This window comes from Ictidomys tridecemlineatus, chromosome 9 (assembly GCF_052094955.1).
Source record: "Ictidomys tridecemlineatus isolate mIctTri1 chromosome 9, mIctTri1.hap1, whole genome shotgun sequence".
In the NCBI taxonomy this organism is placed as follows: domain Eukaryota; kingdom Metazoa; phylum Chordata; class Mammalia; order Rodentia; family Sciuridae; genus Ictidomys; species Ictidomys tridecemlineatus.
The window spans coordinates 104,509,550-104,532,093 of record NC_135485.1 but is presented as its reverse complement, the minus strand read 5'-3'; the positions used below and the strand labels follow the sequence as shown (position 1 = coordinate 104,532,093).

The 22,544-nt window shown below is 33.2% G+C and overlaps 1 protein-coding gene across 1 annotated transcript in view; it reads right to left on the bottom strand.

The window, feature by feature from the left end:
• Stpg2 (sperm tail PG-rich repeat containing 2) overlaps nucleotides 1-16,988 on the bottom strand; it is a 501,428-nt gene extending 484,440 nt beyond the window's left edge. Inside the window, exons 1-3 of the mRNA XM_078020746.1 lie at nucleotides 16,628-16,988; nucleotides 10,838-10,950; nucleotides 4,724-4,888 (exon numbers count right to left, since the gene is read on the bottom strand). Coding sequence (XP_077876872.1) covers nucleotides 4,724-4,888; nucleotides 10,838-10,950; nucleotides 16,628-16,736 — 387 coding nt within the window. The 5' untranslated portion in view covers nucleotides 16,737-16,988. The remainder of the gene's footprint in view (nucleotides 1-4,723; nucleotides 4,889-10,837; nucleotides 10,951-16,627) is intronic.
• Between the last annotated feature and the right edge of the window lie 5,556 nt (nucleotides 16,989-22,544).

Below are 22,544 nucleotides of genomic sequence, written 5' to 3'. Positions count from 1 at the left end.
ATCCATTGGAGCAGCTGAAAAGCAGCTTGTTGCTAAAAGGTCAGTGCTGCGTTCAGACTATTACATTCAATAGAACTTGAAGACACAGTACCTCACCACACAACCCTTTCTTTTTGCTAAAACTACACAGGATGTTTTGATGATAGAAAGAAAATATTTGCCATTTATATTGTACTTTATTTTTACTTAGAAATAAAGCAGAATTTCATTAATTATTCTACATACCTAATAAATTTACTGTAGTCTACAGATTTGTCAAAAAAGTCAGTATTTTAAAAGAGCATTGTGTTAAGTCACCTTTTCTTTTTTTTTTTTTTTTAGCCTAAAACATTAAGTTAAGCTTATTTTCCCCCAGTGCTAAGGATCAAATAAAAGGCTTTCTTCATGCTAAGCAAGTACTCTAACACTGAACTATACCCCCAGGCCCATGGTAAGCTTTTATAGTAACTATTTTAACACAGCAATTCAGGACCTTGAGGAGAATTGTGTCAGAGAAGATTTTTTCAGTTGAATTTACATTATTGAGATTTTATGGTTCGGCAATTGAACAATTATAAAAGTAATAGAGTCAAAGGAAAGATCACATATGTACGCATATATGTATATGTGCATAAATACACACATAAAAACTCAAGACTTTAGCAAAATCCTTTCTTTGTATACAATAAAATTAATTGCATTTAAACCATGTGAGCTGATGACTACTTAACTCACTAACCTCTACAGTACTCAAGTAAATGATATTTAATTTTAAAACCTCTTAAAAAATATAGACAAAACTGCAGAACAAATTGATACACTCAATTCTCAATCACACCCTCTATTACGTCAAAAAGTGTTGACGGTGCTCACTTCAAGGTCATTGTCAACTTGGAAAGTCATTAGCAAATAAAATATGACTTAATTGAAGCAAACTCAGCTTGGAGCTGCATTATTTTAAATGAACACTATAATAAAATTTGAAGAAGAATTACTAACTGTCACTCTCGTTGACAATTAAATGAATGAAGAAGGGACTTTGTAACTTTTACCCCCAATCCTTTCATAATTAAATATGAAAGTAGGATTTGTGAAAAATTGGAAGTCCCAAAGAGCATCAATTTAAACACTAATGGACTGCTTTTCAGTTAGGCCGTGCACAGGTAGCTCACAGCATGCTATCATTACTAAATGTCAGTATCATAATTCTAACTGCCAACCTTGCTTGTGAAATCCACCCCTGAAAAAATTTATATCTAACAGTTTCCTGGGTATTTCTGAAAAACGATAAAAACTAAATTTTATCACTTAAAATATTATATAAAACAATGTATCTTTACAAATTAAATTTTGCTAAAGTTTTTATAAAACACTTGATTCTATATTTAAGATTTATCAGATTCCTTCAGTAGATGTGACTCACCAGTTAGAGAAGAACCACAATAAATACTCATCTTTTAGATTATTTTCTTTATTTTCTACTAATAATTTATATCTGGAAACTGAGCCCACATATAGTGTTATCTCAAAATATACATAAAGGGCTCCACATAATTATCAGAAATGTAAATAAGATTTGATTTAACATTACTAAAGTATTACTTATGCAGTAGTCTGTGAAAAACTGTTATTCTGCAGGAGAAACAGAAGAAAATAAAGCTGTTAGCCACTAAGCTTTGCCACCCACCCTCTTATTTCTCTCTCAAGTTCAAGATGGGGATTTCACAAAACATCAAAGTTCAATTCCAATTAAACTTTACTGAATCTTCATGAATATTAAAAACTGCGTTTAATTCGTATGTTAATCTATGTTTTATGTGTTTTTTAAATTAAATTTGGATTTTTATTCTAGGAAGTATAAGCTAGATTGATGCAAAATTACTAAAACAGGTTATTTAATAAATTGGCCCTATTAATATTAATGTTATGTAATAAATTTTCTCCTTCTTTCTGATAATTCGTCCAGAAAGAAATCAAGTTAATATATCAAAGTAATGCTTAGTCATATGGGGAAAAGGTTTTATACATATAAAGAAGCTTGGAGGCATTATTTAGGCTTCTAATTAATGATACATTATTCCAAATCAAAGAAATCATTTATATAGAAAATATAATTTTAGAACAAGAACTATATTTTGATATTTAAGTTAAGAGGAATCAGGGAATTACTTAAGTTAAAGCCAAATATTTGTGGCTATTGTGAAAACTAAATACTAATTTGAGTGTATCAGACTACAGTTTTCCAAAGAATATTTCTAATAAGGCAATTAAGCAAAAAGAGGCTAAATAATTTGACAATGAGTCATTAACTATTAAGTAATGAACTCAAGAAACAAACACAGGCAGCCTGGCTCCATTACACTGCTGCTCATAACTTGTCTTTCACCTTGTAGAAAATATCCTGATATCAGGACCACTGCACTTTTATCGAGTTCACTGTAATTTTTACAAAAATGATCTCTGTTGTTCTCTTAGGCATATCTTAATCAAACATCTAAGATACTTGCCACTGTCTATTGATGAGAACTAATAATTAGTTATTATTAACAGGTGATAGGCTTGTCAAGGCCTGAAAGAATAGGTCTGGCATAGAAATGTGATTTATTCTTGAGACTAAAGTCTCATTACCAGAAAGGAGTAGGAACTCTCAGGGGGAAGAAAAAAATTATTATACAATTTATAAGATCCTTTACTCTATTTTACCAGAAGTAACCGGTTTCTTCAAAAGTTTCATAGTGTAGAAAGTTCACTAGGTCTTAAAATACTCACCTATATTTGAACAAAAAAATATATCATTTCTAATTTTTTATATAATAGGAATCAAAGCATTACAAAAGTTAAATAATATTCTTATGTATTTATCTTACCATTCTTTAATTCTTTGTGTGAATTTGAGTTACTAGCTAATAACTTTTCATTTCAGCCTAAACTTTTTAGTATTTCTTGTAAATAAAAAATTCTTTCCATTTCCACTTATTTGGGAATGTCTTAGTTTTCATTAATTTTCATAAAATAGAATAAAATTCATGATTGACAGTATTTTCCCTCACTTTGATTATATCATCCCACATATTGTAGTCTGGATATGAGGTATCCCCAAAAGCTCCTGTGTTAATGCAAGAATGTTCAACACGAAATGATTAGATTATGAGAGCTATAACCTAATCAGTGGATTACGCCATTTGGTTGGTTAAACACTTGAAAGGACTACTTTACTGTGTGGTAACTGCATGCAGGGGGGGCCTGCCTGAAGGAGGTGGGTCAATGAGGGTCAATAATCCCTTGAGGATTATTTCTTATCCCCAGCTCCTCCTTTTCTCTGCTTGCTGGCTACCATGGGGTGAGTAGTTTTCCTCCAGCATTTCCCTTGTGCCAGGATGTTCTGCACCACCTCAAGCCCAGCGTAATGGAGATGGCTGACCATGGATTGAACCTCTGAAACAGAGAACTCAAAATAAAATTTTTCACCTCTAAGTTGTTCTTTGTCAAGTATTTTATTCACAGTCACAAAAAGATAACACACTACAGCCATCGGTAGCTCCCAATGTTAATCACTAATCACATCTCTTTGTATTTATCCTAGTAGGAGTTTGTTGAGTTTCTTGTATGGGTAGATCAATATTTTTCATCATATTGGAAATGCTTTCAAGCATTATTTTTTTAATATTCTTTATTCCCTTTCCTCTCTTTCTCCTCTCCTTAGAATTCCCATTATACCTATGTTAATATGTTCGATGTCAACCACAGGTCTCTAAAACTATGTATATTCTTCTTCATCCTATTTTCTTTCTGTTCATCAAATTGCATAATATCAACTTACTTGTCTTCAAGTTGATTATTTCCTCTACTAGTTCAAATCTGCTGTTGGATTCCTGTATCAAATTTTTCATTTCCATTATGATCTTTTCAATTCTAAAATTTCTACTTGTTTTCTTTCTCTATAATGTCAATCTCTTCTTTAATGATACTATTTGGTATATACTGTTTTTACATTACACTTTCATTTAGTTCTTTAGACATAGTTTCTTTTAGTTCTTTGAACATATTTTAAATAGCTGATTTAAAGACTTGGTTTAATAAGTCCAACGTCCTGGCCTCCTCAATAACAGTTTCACTTACAGTATATAAGCCATATTTTAATTCTCAGTGTTTCATAATTTTTTTAAAAACAGACGTTTTATAATATAATGTGTCCTCTATGAAAAACAGAAATCTATCCTTCCTCAGAGTTTCTTGCTTGTTTTAATGTTTCGCCTGTACTCCTTCTCTAAATTCTGTATTCTCTGCCACGTGTACCCATTGATGCCATTTTTGTTGCATCATCTGTCTTTCATATATTACATAAATTATAATAGAAATATTTTAAGAAAAAACTCTTAACAATTTGAAGGATATCATACCCCAAACTTATATATATATTTTTATCTGGTGCTGAGGATCGAACCCAGTGCCTTACACATACTAGGCAAGCACTCTGCCACAGTGTATGTTAGTCTCTTTGTTAGTAAAATACAGCCTTGTGACTGAGCTTTAGCCTTGCTTACAGAAACCTCTCACTCACAATCCTTCATACACTTCTGCTAGCTGAATATAGATTCCCATATGCATGAGAAAAAGAAATTCAACTGTATGAAGCCACTGAAATTTGAAGTCTATTTCTACTGCAGTTAGTGTTACATGAATTGAAACATATACAATTATAAACTAATTTCCAAACTTTCATTCTGAAATGTATTATACTTACAAATTGAGGTTTGTAGTACGCTGGCCCAAGTGTGGGGTCACTAGCAGGTGGAAAGCGTTTTATAATACTTCCATCTTCATTAATATTATAACCATATGACTTTCCACAAGAAGGAATTGAAGGAACATCAACACTTCTGTTAATTGTAGGTGCTCTTGAAATTTTCTTTAAGGAAAACATTTTATGATTTTTCATTCAAAGGCAAGCACAAAGGGAATAAAAAAAATATTAAATTTCTTAAAAGGCAACTATTAAATATTGACCTAATAAATAAATAAAGCCAAAAATGTTTGCTTAGTAAAAGTAACTTAGAGGAGTAAATTCAAGTCTCCATGTATAAACAATGAGAATATATACTATTATTATTGAAGCTATCATAAGAGGATTCTCTCTCATTTGCAACTTACTTAGTAAAGCAAAAATTATTAATTCAAAAAGAAAAAAATGCCACACAAACACTATTATAGTACCTGTCATAGAAAAACAAACTTTTTATTTTTCAATAATATTTCCTGACTTCATTCCTTGAAACTCCTGATTTATCTCCATATTACTGTTGTCTTGTATAAATACACTAATTATGAAGGCTACATAGCAGAAAAATGTCTACAATATAATGTTGCATGGAAATAGAAACAAAAAAGTAATTTTAATGATATTTTGAGATTAATTACCAAGTTGTACTTTCAAATGGTGTTTTTGGCATGTCAAGGCTTTCCAAAATACAGCCCTTATCTCCTTCCTCATCTCATCCTCCTGCTGCTTTCCCTTAAATCCTGTACTACAAATATTCCAAAGAACTCTGTACTGCTCTGAACATATCATGCTACTAAACACCTCAATATCTTTATTCATGTGGATTTATCAATCTTAATGTTTTTAACTACTTAGTGAATCATGCTTTTTTCTTTTTCCTTTTACTGGTTCTTTTTAGTTATACATGACAGTAGAATCCATTTTGATAAAATTATAAATGCATGCATATATCTTATTCTAATTAGGGCCCTATTCCTGTGGATGCACACAATGGTAAGATTGATTGTGGTATATTCATATATGTACATAAAAAATTATATCAGATTCTTTTCATTGAATTTTTTATTCCTATCCCCCCTCTCTTCCATTCATTCCCCTTGGTCTAATATTATGAACTTCTATTCTTCTCCTTTGGTTTAGTTGCACTATCAGAGAAAATATTTGCTAGCTATTTATTTGTTTGTTTTTTGTTTGTTTTGGATTAGCTTATTTCACTTAGCACAGTAGTTTCCAAATCCTTCCATTTACCAGAAAATGTCATAAAATTTCCTTCTTTTATTTATTTATTTATTTTAACACCAGGGATTGAACTCAGGTACACTTAACCACTGAGCCACATTCCCAACCATTTTTACATTTTATTTATAGAGAGTCTTGGTAAGTTGCTTAGGGACTAAGTTGCTGAGGCTGACTTTAAACTCGCAATCCTCCTGCTCAGTGTCCTAAGCCACTGGGATTAAAAGTGTGCACCACTGCACGAGCTCATTCTTCTTTATGAAATAGTAATATTCAATGTGTATATATACCACAATTTCTTTATCCATTCATCTGTTGATGGGCATCTAGGTTGGTTCCATATCTTACCTATTGTGAACTGTGCTGCTATAAACACTGATGTGGCTCTGTCACTGTAGTATGCACATTTTAACTCCTTTGGATATACACCAAGTAATGGGATAACTGGGTCAAATGATGGTTTCATTCCTAGTTTTTTGTTTGGGGGGGGGTTTGAAAAATCTCCATTTTGTTTTCCAGAGTTGCACCAATTTGCAGCCCCACCAACAATTTTCCCTACATCCTCACTAACATATATTATAACTTGTATTCTTGATAATTGCCATTCTGGTTGGAGTGAGATGAAATCTCAGTGTAGTTTTAATTTACATTTCTCTAATTGCTAGAGATATTTAACTTTTTATATATTTGTTGACCATTCATATTTCTTCTTTTTAGAAGTGTCTTTTTAGTTCCTTTGCTCATTTATTGTTTTATTTATTTTTGGTGTTAAGTTTTTTGAGTTCTTTATATATCCTGGATATTAATGCTCTATCTGTGGTACAAGTAGCAAAGATTTTCCCCCATTCTGTAGGCTCTCTCTTCCTGCTCTTGTATCCTTTGCTAGAAAGAAGCTTTTTAGTTTGATGCCATTCCAATTACTGATTTTTTTATTTTACTTCTCATGCTTTAGGAATCCAATTAAGGAAGTCAGTTCCTAAGCCAACATATTGGAGTGTTGGATCTATATAATCTGTAGGTGCAGGGTTTCTGATCTAATACCAAAGTCTTTGATCCACTTTGAGTTTTGTGCAGGGTGAGAAATAGGGATTAAATTTCATTCTACTCCATATGGAATCTCAGTTTTCTCAGCACCATTTATTGAAGAGGTTATCTTTTATCCAGTGTATGTTTTTGGCACTTTTGTCTAGTATGAGATAACTGTATTTTTGTGGCTGTTCTATTGCATTGGTCTTCATGCCTGTTTTGGTGCAAATACTATAGCTCTGTAGCATAATTTAAGGTCTAGTATTGTGAGGCCTCCTGCTTCATTTTTTGCCTATTCTGGGCCTCTTATTTTTTCCAAATAAATTTTATGACTGCTTTTTCTATTTCTGTAAAGAATGTCACTGGAATTTTAATAGGAATTGCATTAAATCTGTATAACACTTTTGTTAGTATGGCCATTTTGACAATATTAACTCAGCCTATCCAAGAACATGGAAGATCGTTCCTTCTTCTAAGGTCTTCTTCAATTTGTTTCTTTGTGGCCTGTAGTTTTCATTGTAGTGGTCTTTTACCTCATTTGTTAAATCAATTTCCAGATTCCCAAGTTTTGTTTTGTTTTGTTGAGGCTATTGTGAATGGAATAGTTTTCCTAATTTCTCTTTCAGCTGATTCATCATTGGAATATAGGAATGTAATGATTTATGGGTGTTAATTTTGTATCCTAATTTGCTGAATTCATTTATGAGTTCTAGAAATTTTATAATGAAGTTTGTTGTTGTTGTTGTTTTTGGTCTTCTAAATATAGGATCATGTCATTAGCAAATAGATAGTTTGAGCTCTTCTTTTCCTATTTGTATCCGTTTAATTTTTTTCATTTTAATTGCTTTGGCTAGAGTTTCAAGGACTACCTTGAATAGAAGTGGTGAAAGTGGGTATCCCTAACTTATTCCAGTTTTTAGACGGAATGCTTTCAACTTTTTTTCCTTTTAAATTATGTTGGCCTTTGGTTTGTCATATGTAACTTTTACAATATTGAGGTATGTTCTTACCATCCCTAGTTTTTCTTGTGTTTTAAACATGAATAGATGCTATATTTTGTCAAATGCTTTTTCTGCATCTATTGGGATAAATCATGTAATTTTTGTCTTCAAATCTATTTATGTGGTGAATTACATTTATTGATTTCCATATGTTGAACCAAACTTGCATTCCTGTGATAAAACCCACTTGATCATGGTGCACTATCTTTTTAATGTGTTTTGGTGTATGGTTTGCTAATATTTTATTAAGAATTTTTGTATCTATGTTTATCAAGGATATTGGTCTGAAGTTTTCTTTGCTTGATGTATCTTTGTCTGGTGTTGGTACCAGGGTAATACTAGCTTCACAGAATGAGTTTGCAATGGTTCCCTCCTTTTCTATTTCATGGAATAATTTGAAGAAGAATGGTATCAGTGGTGTTAGTTCTTCTCTATAGGTCTGGTAGAACTTGGCTGAGAATCCATCTGATCCTGGGCTTTTCTTTGTTGGAAGGCTTTTGTTGGCATCTTCAATTTAATTACTGAAAATTCATCTTTTTAAATTTTCTACATCACCCTGGTTCAATTTCGGCAGGTCTTATGTCCCTTAGTGAATCATTCTTTAAAGTCAGTCAATTCTTTTCCTATTCCCTCCCTTCTCTAAATTCCTGTGACATTTACCGACATGATCATTCATTTAGCCTTGAATTAGAATCTACCCATCTAAACATGAAGCTTTTTTAATTCAGAAATGATGTTCTTAATTTCTCTGTATTATTAACAGTACTTTGAACACAGTCTCCTCTATATACACGTAAATACTTTCTATATAAATACTCTATATATAGTTAAACAGATGGTATTTAATATTATCTTACTAATTCAACAAAGACATTGGAAATAATTACAGATTTATCAAGAGCAAAAATGAAGTCAGATGATAAAACTCTTAAAAACTGAACTTTATAAACATCATTCAACATTAAATTATAAACTATAATATGTATATTAGCAAATTTACTAATTTTTATAATGACTTTTTTTTTGTTTTTGTTACAGGGGATTGAACTCAGAGGCACTCAATCACTGAGCCACATCCCTAGCGTATTTTATATTTTACAGACAGGGTTTCACTGAGTTTCTTAGTGCTTTGCTTTTGCTGAGGCTCTCTTTGAACTCAGGATCCTCCTGTCTCAGCCTCCTAAGCCACTGGGATTACAAGCATGAGTTACTGCACCTGGTTATAGTATGTCATTTTAAGTGTATTTAACATCAGTTAAACCTTTTCTATTTCATTTTAAATAAAAGAAATGTCACTAGAAGCATAATATAAAATAGCAACATACTGATTGAAAACTTACTTTAGTTTCTAGTCCTTTTCTGTTCAGGATCTTTAACGTTCTAGGATAAGACTGATCATAGCTTGCAGGTCCCGGATTGTCTGAAATAAACTTCTTAAAACGTTTCTCTCGGTTTTGTAGACTACGGCCTCCTTTTATATTATACTAATTTGGAAAGAAAATTATTTATTGAATAATTAAAAGAAGTGTTTTATAATTAACTTCTACTTGACAAGTATTAAATATTATAAACAAACAGCTTTAAAAACAACCTGAAAAAAAGGGGAGAGACTGGGGATATAGGTCAGAGGTCGAGTGCTACCTAGCATGTGCAAGGCCCTGAGTTCAATCCCTAGTAGCACACACACACAAAAAAAAAAACCCAACCTGAGAAAGTTAAAACCTTTGATTAAAAACACAGTTCTAGTAAAAGAGGACAATGAGTTGTCAAGTTTTAACTTTGAACTCAAACTAAAATATACTGTACTTAGAGCACTCTAAGACAATACAAGAAAATGCAGTTTAAAAACAGAAATCAAAGACAGGAATTTCCAAAGTTGTGAAGAAGGAATAGAGTATATGCTTTCCAGGTTATTGGAAAACATTTTTCTGAAATGAGCTTTTTAAATGTTGGCATTCATATTGCAGTGAAAAAGCAAACCTTTCAAGTTTACTTAGGATCAGTTATTTTCATAAATAACGTATTGATAATTTCCAGCAAGATTTATGTAACTTATTGGCAAAATTTTATTTTATGCTTACATTAGTTTTAAACATTGTTTAATGCATAGAACACTCTGGAGGAATCTTACATGGCTCATTATGGAACATATGTGCATTCTCCAGAATTAGAAAATTATCAACTAATAGCCATCTAATTCAAATAAAATTTCAAAAGGGTAAAAGTTGATATTCATGATTATGAGGATACTGGAGTTATAGCCACCACTTATGAACATGAATGGGGACCCTTGAAGATATTCTGGTCATAGACTCAAGACTGTACAAAAACAGAAGACAGATGAGACAATGGCAATGACTATAGCTTTAGAATATGGCACTAAAACTAACCTCTTCACTCTACTGCCATCCCTCTTCTACGTGACTTGACCAAAAATTTATTTTTGTATCGTACTCCAAAGCTAAAGTCATTGCCATTGTCTCATCTGTCTCTTGTATCTGTACAATCTCAAGAGCCTGACCAGGATATTGTCAAGGAACCATAATCCACTCAAGACTCTTAATCACCTAATCTCATGGACCACATAGCATGTAATAATGTTTTGTGTCTTATAGAAGACATGGAACAATGAATACTACCCAATCAGGCAATCAACATCAAATGCATTTATTTTATTTTATTTTAATTATAAAATATAGATTGAAAAGAAAAATAAGATTATTATAAGGAAAAAATATGTCAATGATATTTTAGACTACCAGAGGAAAAAAATCATGAGCCTTTATTAATCAAGACAATAACAATATAAATGTACCTGAGCTTCGGAAACATTATAGTGCCCTGGACCTGGAACAGCTTTTTCAGTGTCAGAAGCAATAGTAAAAGTACTTTCTCTGGTACTTGAAGAAAGAAATGGTGCACAGCCACCTATTTAAAAAAAAAAAATTGCATCACTGGCCAATTCAATAGGATTCCAAAGATTTTGGAGAAAAAAACAAAAGCATGTAATCATTTAGTACTCTTAACATTAAGACTATATTTTTAGAATTAATGGCTACCACAGAAGTTATTATTATAATATCAGATTTTATTAATATATTAAAATAAGAACCTAAAGGAGTGGACTTACTTAACAACAGAAAAAAATGCCTAAAGAAAATAAAATACAAAAGACTTTTGTCTTCTAATCATATTTGTTTGGCATGAAAGTGGTATTTATATTTAACTGATAAAACATTTTTACCCTCAGAAGACCATTGCTTTACTATTTGAAATAGAATATATTAGTTATAGAAAACAGCATATATAAACATATATACAGCATATATAAACTTATATATTCATAAACATATATAAATAGCCTATACAAAGAGAATTTCAAGTAGATGTACAGCAGAATTTCAACACATGCACTGGTATTGTCTCCTTGCCTTAGCATCTAGTTGGTACTCAGTAAATATTTCTTGATTCCTGGACTTTAAACAAAGATTTACAAACCAAAGATGCAAACTTCATTGGAACAAAGAATCATAAAATCAGACAAATTTGTGTAGTCTACTGAAAAACTAATTTATAAAAAATTTATAAACTATATAGAGAACTAATATCACTTAAGCAATATGTACATTGAAACAGATGGGAAAGAATAGAACAGCTATATTTAACAGTGAGCACTCATAACTTGAACACTAAATCTGGTACCCTAAAGAAAAATGTGTGCTACAGTAAGGATTTATCATGATAATTAGTTATATAAAATCTTACTAATCTCAATTAATAGTAGATTATACCTTATTTTAAACATTTTTTGAGGCCCACATGTATGGAATCAAATGAATCAAGAATTATTTGTTTATTTTAGGAGGTTTTGTTTGCTTTTTTCATTTTTAATTTTAATTTGTTATGTATGACAACAGAATGCATTACAATTCATATTACACATATACAGCACAATTTTTTATATTTCCAGTTGTACACAAACTAGAGTCACACCATTCACACATGTACATAGGGTAATGATGTCCATCTCATTCCACTGTCTTTCCTACCCCCATGAACCCCCCTCCCATTTTCCCCTTTGCCCTATCTAGAGTTCATCTAATGCTCCATGCATCTCCACCACCACATTATGAATCAGCAGCCTTAAATCAGAGAAAACATTTGGCATTTGGTTTTGGGGGATTAGCTAATTTCACTTAGCATTATATCCTCCATCTCTATCCATTTACCTGCAAATGCTATCATTTTAGTCTCTTTTAAAGCTGAGTAATATTCCATGTGTATATATACACCACATTTTCTTTATCCATTCATCTATTGAAGGGCATATAGGTTCATTCCACAGCTTAGCTATTGTGAATTGTGCTGCTATAAACATTGATGTGGCTATGTCCCTGTAGTATGCTATGTTCAATCACCAGTACTTCAAAAATAAAACTAAAATAAAATAATAAAATGATGGGAAAGATGCATCATGCATCCAACACTCAATGAAAGCTAGAGTGACTATATTAAAACTCAACAAAGCAGATTTTAGAACAAGAAGTATCAGGAAAAAGAAAAATGATTCATAATAATAAAAGGATTTAATAATCCGTAAAGAAAAGCAAGGAAGCAATACTATAAAAATCAAGATAGTGCTTACCTGAAGTGCTTATCTGTGGAATAGTGCTTACCTTATGACTAAAAAGGAAAGTTTGGCAATGTTCCATTTCTTGAATTGACCTTTCACCAAAAAAGCCTCTATATTTATATTTTGTGCAAATTTCTATACAAACATCATTACACCTCACAAAGGTGTATTTTTAAGTTCATACATTCATTATCATAGTATAAGATAAACAAATATGAAAACTAAGAAAGCTAAACTCAAGGCTAGTTCTGAGGCAGTTGTCATCAGAACACGGCAGAGCACCTAACTGAATCTACCCAATAGTTGTAAAAATAATGAGAAAGTACTAAAATTCATTTAAAAATGTTAAAAGCAAGCACACAACCTCATGTATCCAATATATTATTATGTCAATGGAAAAATAAATATACTCTATATACATAAGTGGGAAACAAAGAATCAATAAAGCCATTCATAACACCCTCATTCAAGTATTACAAAATTAATTACATAGACTTCTGTCAATAAACTGAAAGTACATATGAAATACTGAGCACAAGTAAAAATAAAAGAATATTGAAATGTTTACAATGATAATAATAGGAATTAGCCAGGTGAAGAAGACAGAGTATACTGAGAATATGTATTAACAGGTACAAAAACACAAAAGTGAGCATGCATGAACTTATGAAAATTGCAAAGTTGGAACTGCTGAAATGTAATTCAAGTGTAGGAGGAATTGTGGATGCCTAGAAATATCAGGTTAAGTGGGAGACCAAGTTAGGAATAAGAACATGAAGAACATTATTTATCATATTAAAGAGTTTATATTTTTAAACTTGGTGTTTCAAAAGTTGTTTTCTTTTTAACAAATAAATAAGTATATCATAGAAAGATCACTCTAGCCACAAGAAGATGGACTGGAGACTGAAATAAAAGAAATACATAATATTTTATTGGTTTAGTTCAAAATAAAATAATGAGGACTTGAACTAAGAGGCAGTTAAATGGAAAGAGGGAACCAATTTCAGAAAGACTGTGAAAATAGAATGGATAGGTCTCAATGATCAACAGGAATGATTAGGCAGAGGAGGAAGCTGGAATGGTTCCAAAGCTTGAGGTGTACAACAGATGAACGGATAGGGAACTTTTTTAAAGGGGCCACTATTGGTGGGAAAAACAATGAGTTCAAACACTTGGAATTTCAGGTGCCAGAGACCATCCAGATTGATATGTCCAAAGAAGTAACTAACAATGCTAAAGGCCTTAATATCAAAAGAAAGTTTATCTTGGAGATCTAAATCTCAATATTTTCACCTGAATGATCAGAATCATTCAGCAGTTGAGTTTCTAGAAGCAGCTGAGTTTCTAGATATGAGAAAAGCAACAAGCAAAAGATGGAATGCCCAGTATATAAATATTTTAAAGGTATTTAGAAAAAAATAAAATCTTTAAAGAAGACTGTGAAGGATTGGTACAAGAGCGGGAAAAAATGATTTCCTGATTCACTATTTAACCATGTGTTAGATACTTTTCCAAAACAATAGAGAAGCTACACAATGCAACAAAGGATTGATGTTTGACTTAAATTTACCTAGCCAACAGCGTAGCTCATATGTCAACTTATCCTTATGAGTGTCTTAGAGTTTCTATTAAACTCTTTGAAAGCAGGGTTAGTTCTCTGAACACTTTTAGATTCTCCAAGTAGTAGGCATTTAGTTTATTATGGACCTGTTGGCTCCTTTCACATGATTTTTATATTTTCTAGGCTAGTCACCAGTAGTTTTGCCTATAGTCAGTTACACTTTTTAACTTCAGATTATGTTTAAAATTAAGAGTGTGGTATTCTGTAAAATAGTAATCCATGTGGCCACCTTCCCTACCTAATTCAGGGAATATGTCTGTATTTTTCATAATAGCAGTGCTAAATATTGTAGTTTGGTTGACAGAGCTATTTCCAAGTGATTGATGGAAGCAGTACTCAATCTTCAGTCAGGTGATTTCATTTGCCTGATAATAATATCTTTTTATGGGAATTATTCTGACCTCTTTTAGTATATTCTTTCAAAAATTATTCTGGGACATGATCTAAAAATTAAGATGTATGGGATAATTAAAAGAGTCTATGACTTGAAATCAAAAAATCTCAATTTGAATCTTACCAGCTATAACTTTGAATAAAATGATAAAAAAATACTTAATCTTACTTATTAATACAAAGGACAAATCCTTCTCAGCAATGTAAAGAAAAAAAAGTGAACAGTAGTAACTTATCTTGGGCAGTTACAGCAGTATATAATGGCTCACCTCAGTCTTGCAATAAGAGCCAACTCCAGAAATTAAGGAAGAAATAAAGTGAGACTTCATTACCTCACTGGAGGCAAAGGACTTTGATAATGTTGTGGAGAAAACTGTTAGAAAAACAGACTATATTTTTCTCCTAGATGTGGATGATAAAACTGGGAATTCTGAGTCAAAAAAGAAACTATTCTCAGATATCACCCAGGTTGAAGTTACTCCATCTTCTAAACTGACTGTGCTAGCCAATGGTGACCATAAAATAAAAGGGAATGACAGAGAGGTCTCCACTGAATGCTGAAGATGTTTGGCAAGTCGCTGCAGGTCAAGGTAGATAAACAGGAAGCCATACTTAGAAATGCTACTAAGTTACCAGCAATCCATTTGGGGGCACAGCAAGACCTTGTCTGGGAAGGTGCCCACTGGAGTGTCCACTAAAACTTGTTGGGGTGAGCACTTTTGGGTGTTCTTCGCATAAGAGTACCTTGGAAGCAAGAAAATAGAAAGCACACTGGAACCAGGAGGAAAATACCCTTCCTCCAGGGACTTCTAAGTGGAACCTCCTACAACTGGCAAAGGAGAAATGTTTACAGGGTCCAGCATCATTATTACAAGCAAAATAGTGAACCACAGATTTAAAGCCAAGGGGTAGTAAGTTAATTATTGGCACAGTAAAAAAAAAAAAAAATGTAGGGCAGGGGGAGCAACAGAAATGATGCTGTTAAAGATACCTGGGAAGAAGTGTTTCTACAAAGAAAATGGTCAACTGTATCAAAATAAGGATCACAAAGTATCATAGCTGTGAGCATTTGGGGCAGTTATTAGTCACCAGTAGGTTGTTGGGGAGTAAATGTTTCTAATAGCTCAACTGCATTAAAATATATGCGTAACAAACTTCCAAAATACTGAAATTGGGTACTAAAAAGCAGAAAAAAATTCAAGATTTAAAATATCGACAGCTGACAAGTTTTACTGCACCCAAAGAAACCTATACCAACCCTAAGCTGATCAACTCATGTTAACAGAAAAAAATGATTCTGACATCTGTTTAAGAATACAGATGTAGTGGATTTATAGGGGAAAATGTGGGTCAACCAAGGAAAAAAACTATAATTTGGATGGTATTAGGCTCCCGAAAATCATCAGAATAGAAAAAGTAGAAAGCAAGTTGGAAATATTTGTTAAAAGTTTGGCCTAAGTCACTAACTGCAAACAAGTAGCTATTTAAATTATCCAGCCCACTCCACCTCTCAAGAATTTACCTTCTTTACAGAATGCAGTTAAAGACCCTCTTATGAAATGTGTTTCAAGAGAGGATGGTCAGATAATTTGTCTGAAAAAAAAAATTGATTGGACTATCTTTAAGTGATACTGTGAAATAAGAATATAAAAGTTACATCTTTGCAAATAAATATCTGATTAACTGAAGGGAAAGTGTGTGAGGCACACAGGACTACAAAAAATGAGAGATAGAGACTGAGAGAGATAGAGACACAGAGACAGAGTACACAGGATTTGGATTATATAGTCAACAGAGACAGGAAACTAATCTTCTAGATGTAGCATTTTCCCTAATTACTTTTTCTTCCATTTATTAAGTGGCATCATTTCACTTTATTTAACTCCCAAGCACACAGAAGCCGAGCAGGCTGTTAGTTGTTTGACGCAGGAAAACTGGCCTTTCCTATATCTTACCTGTTGCCTGTCGCTTCAAGGAAAGTACCTGGTAGGATCCAGGTCCCACATGCTCCTCAGTGCTGCCACCTTCAGCCAATCTGAGCAAACGGGGAGCCCGGTCATACATAAGGAGGGTGGACAGGACCTCGGAAGGTGAAAACAAGTTGGCTAAAGGTGTGGGGAGCAAATGGAGGCAAATACTAATCGGAGGCCCGGGGAGAAATCACTCTAACCCAGAAGCTAGCAAAGGAACTATCTCCAGACCCGCTTATTGGTGTCAGATTTCCCCAAAGTGGATTTCTAGCCCCATGGTCAAGTTGAAGGGAGAGCAACCACAGATGAGACTTCCCACACCATCACGTTAACCAGCTAAGAACTCAGACACTCGTTCGAGGAGGAACAACTCCTGAGTTTAAGCTCTCGACAGGGAGCTTCCGGACTTGGCCTCGCCCACTTCTCTCTGGCCCGGAAGTTTGGGGGCGGACTCTGTGGCGCTACTTTCCCTCGGAGCATGCGCACTGAATGTCCCCTTATGCCCTCCCTTCACCTTCTGCTTCTTCGAGGATGTGGAAATGTAGCTTTGGAGCTTTTCTCGCAACCGTTAGTGCTGTGTGTCCCGGTGTTCTCGGTGTACAGAAAAGCCCTGGAAAACACGTTAGAAGGGAGTTGAGGGCTAGCCTGGCCCTCATCTGTTTTCTCCTGTAAATCAGGTTGGCCGGGAAGAGACACAACAAAAATTATGATAGAAAAACGAGTAGCGCAGAGCAGAGTCTGGGTTCCGCAAGCTTGCTCTCCACTCTTACCATAGCTAACTCGCACCCACCGAAAAAGATCACCTCTGATCTTGACCCTTAAGTAATCCAAACTGCTAAGAGAAACCCATCGCAGGTCGAGCGGGGAAGTGAGATGACAAGAAATCAGGAACCAGAAGAAAAGTTCACCAATTGAACCAAGGCAAGTGCAAGTGACTGAAAGTTGTTTCTATTGTCAAATGCCAGGCAACAGCAACATTGATTTAGCTCTGTTTATAAAGGAAAGCGAAGCCATGAGAAAAATCCCAGTCCACCCGCACTAAACTGATGAATCACCCAACCTTGAGCAAAACTAATCTGGTTTCTGCAAAGGGCTTAAGAAGTCAATGTCAGAATCCAGTTCTGCTTGTCTCAAACAGTTTGCCCGTCAAAAAAAAAAAAAATCTTATCTAGATTCTAAACATCCTTAAAGGTTTAGACAAATCCTGCCTTGACCATGACTTGCCACCCAAAGAGCTATAGTATTTGAATTTGTCCCTACTACAAATTTTAATGCATTTATACTCAGTGATACCTAATTCACTTCTCAATTCTGTGCACTATTTACTTTGGCTTAATTGTGCCACAATTATATAAAATACTCTTCTTATATTAGAATATATATAAGGCTATGTGCTTCTAAATGATGTGTCTCTTAATCCCTTTTTTTTTCCTAATCAGTAGCTACCTGAGTAATTTATTTACTCATTTTAAAATGCTTGTTGGTATATTCCATAAGTTCAAAACCTTGTTAAGTTATAGGGTCACAAAAATATAGGAAAGTCCTTGTACTTAGACGTTCTCATATGAGGAAAAACCCATGAAATAATCCTAAAGACCAGGTAACAAGCAAGGTATATAAAATAGTAAGAGATCCAGTATTGCAGTATTTTAGAAACCTCTTCCTACTAAAGAATAGATAAGGATCAGTAATCCTTTGTGACTGACTTTGGTTCTTATTTCATTCTTACAGAAACCCTCATAGTTCTCTGCATGTTATTTTAAACTTATTTTCCCAAGCTTCCCCCAGATTCCCACTGAGAAAATCTAGTATTTACTATGATATATGAGGAAAAATGTTACAGAGGTTAAAGGAGAAAAATCCATATGCTTCAGAGGATGATCCAGTGGTGCTTGTTTTAATACTATCAGACATTCCTTAGGACCTCATTTACCCTTGATGACTCAAACCAGACTGTTAACTCAGAGAGCAAATGCATGTCAAGACAATTGCTATAAACACTGGTGCAGACTCATACCCTTCTCTGGCTGCTCAGCAACCTAGACTACTCTTCCCTTTAATATATTTAGGTTTAAAATTTGAAATGGTAGTTGTAATGCTTTATCTGCTTTCTGTCTAATTTGGGTTTTTGGGCCATTGAGTCTAAACTAACTTAGACAAAGGAAGTTCTTTATAGAGTCTCTGCTAGCTCATTCATAGACCCCTAAAAGGAAATTGTGTCTGAAGTGCCAACTGGAAATACAGTGGTTCTTTACATCTTCCCTGCCTCCTGGGTCAATGTTCTTTCCTCAAGGACTTCACAGGAATGCTTAACTTATCAATGGCAGAACTTCAGTGATTTTGGATTCCCAAGGCAAATTCTACCTGAATATCACACCACTGAAGTATTATACCACCTGCAGACACATCTAATTTGTAATACTTGATCAATCAGAGTCTCTTAAGAATATAGAATTCTAAGAATTTTAACAAAAAGTCTTTTAAAAAATTTGAAAGCCAGGCATGGTGGCACATGCCTATAATCTGAGTAACTTGGGAGGCCAAAGCAGAAGGATTACAAGTTCAAAGCCAGCCTCCACATTTTAGCAATTTAGCAAGACCTGGTTTCAATCTCCAATCTATCTATCGGTATATACATATATCAATAGATAAATAGGTAGATATAAAATATGTATATATAATATATATTTAGTATGAAATACATATATATTTTATAGTATGAAAACACCTACTTACTTATTACTGTGGTTGCTCTTTTTCATATTTCCCAGCTGTTATTTCTTTCTTATGGCTCAGCAACCAGAATGATGATACACATGTGTCAGGTTTGGCAAATATTTTTAAATGAGAAAAGTAAATAATTTCCATTGTCTTACATTGTGGTAAACATCTTTTGGATAGTCTGGAATGAGTCTATGCTAAAAAACAAAATACATTAGCACAAAATTATAATTATCTACAAACACAAAGATTTTGGCTCACTACTTCATAATTCCTGCAAAACATGTTTAATGCTAATTAGCCACACATTAGCTGACCATTTCTACAGTATTAATAAGAGATGTAACTTAAATTTGAACTAAGATTTTATTTGACTTCAAAATTGGAGTTATTTTCATTTCTACCTGCTGGTTCTCTTCAGAATAAACATTTGTTGAGGAAAAGGAGGTACTAGGGTCAACCAAATCTCCTGTTGCTCACTAAGTAAGTTTATCAAGGAAGCCAATATACATTCTATTCTGTATTGTCCACTATTCCACTGTCACACAAGTTACATATTGGTCAAGTAAACCTTGCATTTCCCATACAGGTACTTTTGTCCAAGGCTTATCTCTGCTTGGAAATACTGGGTATTTTTTCTTCTTTAGCTATTAATGCTAAACTGTGTAGAATATTTATTTTTTGGATTCCTCACAGCATTTAGCATAGCACATTTTAAAGAGTATATTGTTATGTTTATTGAACATATGATTAGAAACACAGCAAAATATATAATGAAATATAAGCCAAATAATATTACTTTTGATTCCAGTTTAGTAGTTTAAATGTTATGAGAGTAGAAAATTCTTTAAAATAGTACAAAACAGAGCTGGAAATGTAATTCGATGGTAGACTGTTTGTGTAGTATGCACAACGCCATGGCCTGGGTTCTATTGCTCCAGCACTACAGAATAAAAGGGAAAATGTTATAGAGCAAGCAAATAAGTAGCTATTCCTTCAAAAATAAAATAAATTATAATTACAGTAATTAATTCATCTCACAAAAATCTTCATAATCATCCATGTTTTCTGATAGCTTTTTTTAAAATACTGTTCGGAAAGAAAACAAAGAGACCAAGAAGAAAAGTTTGGGAATTTAGGAAGCCAGATTTTTATAAATAGCATGAAGAATCAGTTTTCTACTTGTCCATCCACATCAAATATATCTATACCAATAAGTGCATATGTACCAGTTAACTACTGATTATTAATAAGAAGATATATAAGGTCATAAGTCTAAGTAAAAATGTATTAGAGAATCAGATGATGATACCAATTTACCTTATCATGCTATCATTATGAGTCTTACAAGTATAATAGAAAGGTTAATAAATGTTTATTAAATTGAATTTCTGAAATTCTATGGTTTAAAAAGTAATTGAAAAAATGAGTTTTACACAGGGAATCTGGGAATATAATAATCTAAATGTGCCTTCTCTCCCCTCTACTACCAACTTTAATGTATCTGAAACTGTTTCTAAGGCCTTTTGAAGCCATGAAACCTTAAGTTCTCAAAATGTTCCAATAGATGCAATGAAAGAAAGGCTTCCTTTCACATGAGATACTTACCTTCCACCATTTTCAAAACTATTGCCACTGAGAGTGTCAACAAGCATGTCTGACCCCATTGCTAATAAATAAAGGTCATTTCCAAAGAGAGGAAGATTTTTGTCAAATAAAATTCAGAATATGAAATTAAGTTGCTAGAGGAGATAGATGGCAACTAGCAAAATAAGAAGAGCACTTAAGAAATTTCAGTGTAGCTGGCCAGGCACAGTGGCACACTCCTGTAATCCTAGCAACTTGGAAGGCTGAGGCAGGAGGATCACAAGTTCAAAGTCAGCCTCAGCAACTTAGTAAAGTCTGAAGCAATTTAGTGAGACCCTGTCTCAAAATAAAAAATAAAAAAGGGTGGGGATGTGGTTAAGTGCCCCAAGGTTCAATCACTGGTACAAAGAAAAGAAAAAGAAATTTAATGCAATACAGGAAATAGATTCTAGAGCTAAACATGATTTCCCAGATAAACAACTATGTAGATTAAGTGAAGGAAAGTTAGTCAAGAAGGAAGATTAGTCATTGTTGTGACCCACATTATCTTGGAAGACCAAATAAAAGGAATATGTCAAAATGGAGAGCAATAAATATAAAAACACAGAAATATAAAGGACAAAATAGCAGACTTGGCAGATGGGTCCAAAAGAAGTAATATGCAAATAATAGGCAAGATAAAAGCAGAAAAGATGAACAGGCAGAGGGAAAGGAGGGAAGGAGGGAGGGAAGGAAGAAAGGAAAAAAGGAATGAAGGAAAGAAGGAAGGAATGAAGGAAAGAAGGAAGGAAGGAGGGAGGGAGAGAGGGAAGGAAGGAAGGAAGGAAGGAAGGAAGGAAGGAAGGAAGGAAGGAAAAAAATAGTCTTGGAAAGCAAAATCTATAACTTCAGGCTAAAGTGACCAAGATTGAGTTGAGATTATTGAGAGGTGACATACATTGAACATATCTGAAAAATTTATATAGAAGCTGACAGAATAAGTTACCTATAAAGTGAAAAGATCAGAATGAAATCAGAGTCCTCAACTTCAACCCTATAGTAGGCAAAGGAATGACATATACAGATTACAGATTACTAAATATTTAAATACAAATATATGATAACAGATGGACCAAAACTATATAAATAAGTCTAAGTAAGGATTCAAAGACTTAAAAGATGTGAAAAAACTATAGTCTATAAAGAACTAATTAAAAATTAATAATAATATAATAAATAATATTGGATAAAAACTAGGAATTGAGGAGTTGCAGAAAGACATGACACAGCATGTCCCAAACATAATGGCTGATAAGGAAGAGAAGAGCTAAGAATGAAGAAAATGAAAATATTCTAAAGATGCTTAGAAAATTAAGTAGGAAATAAAATATCTTTTAAAGAGAAATAATGTCTTAGTTTCAAGTAATAGTAAAGAAATATGTTTCTGATTTTAAGCACAGGAAAAGAAGTAACCCATAGAATGAAAACCTTAGAGTAGAACTTCTACATTGACAAGGAGAAAAAATAGAATTAATAATAATTACTAGTAAAGCCTAAGAGATTACCAGACTGAGTTCTTTTTAAAATCTTAGATGCTCTTCACAACAGTCACTAA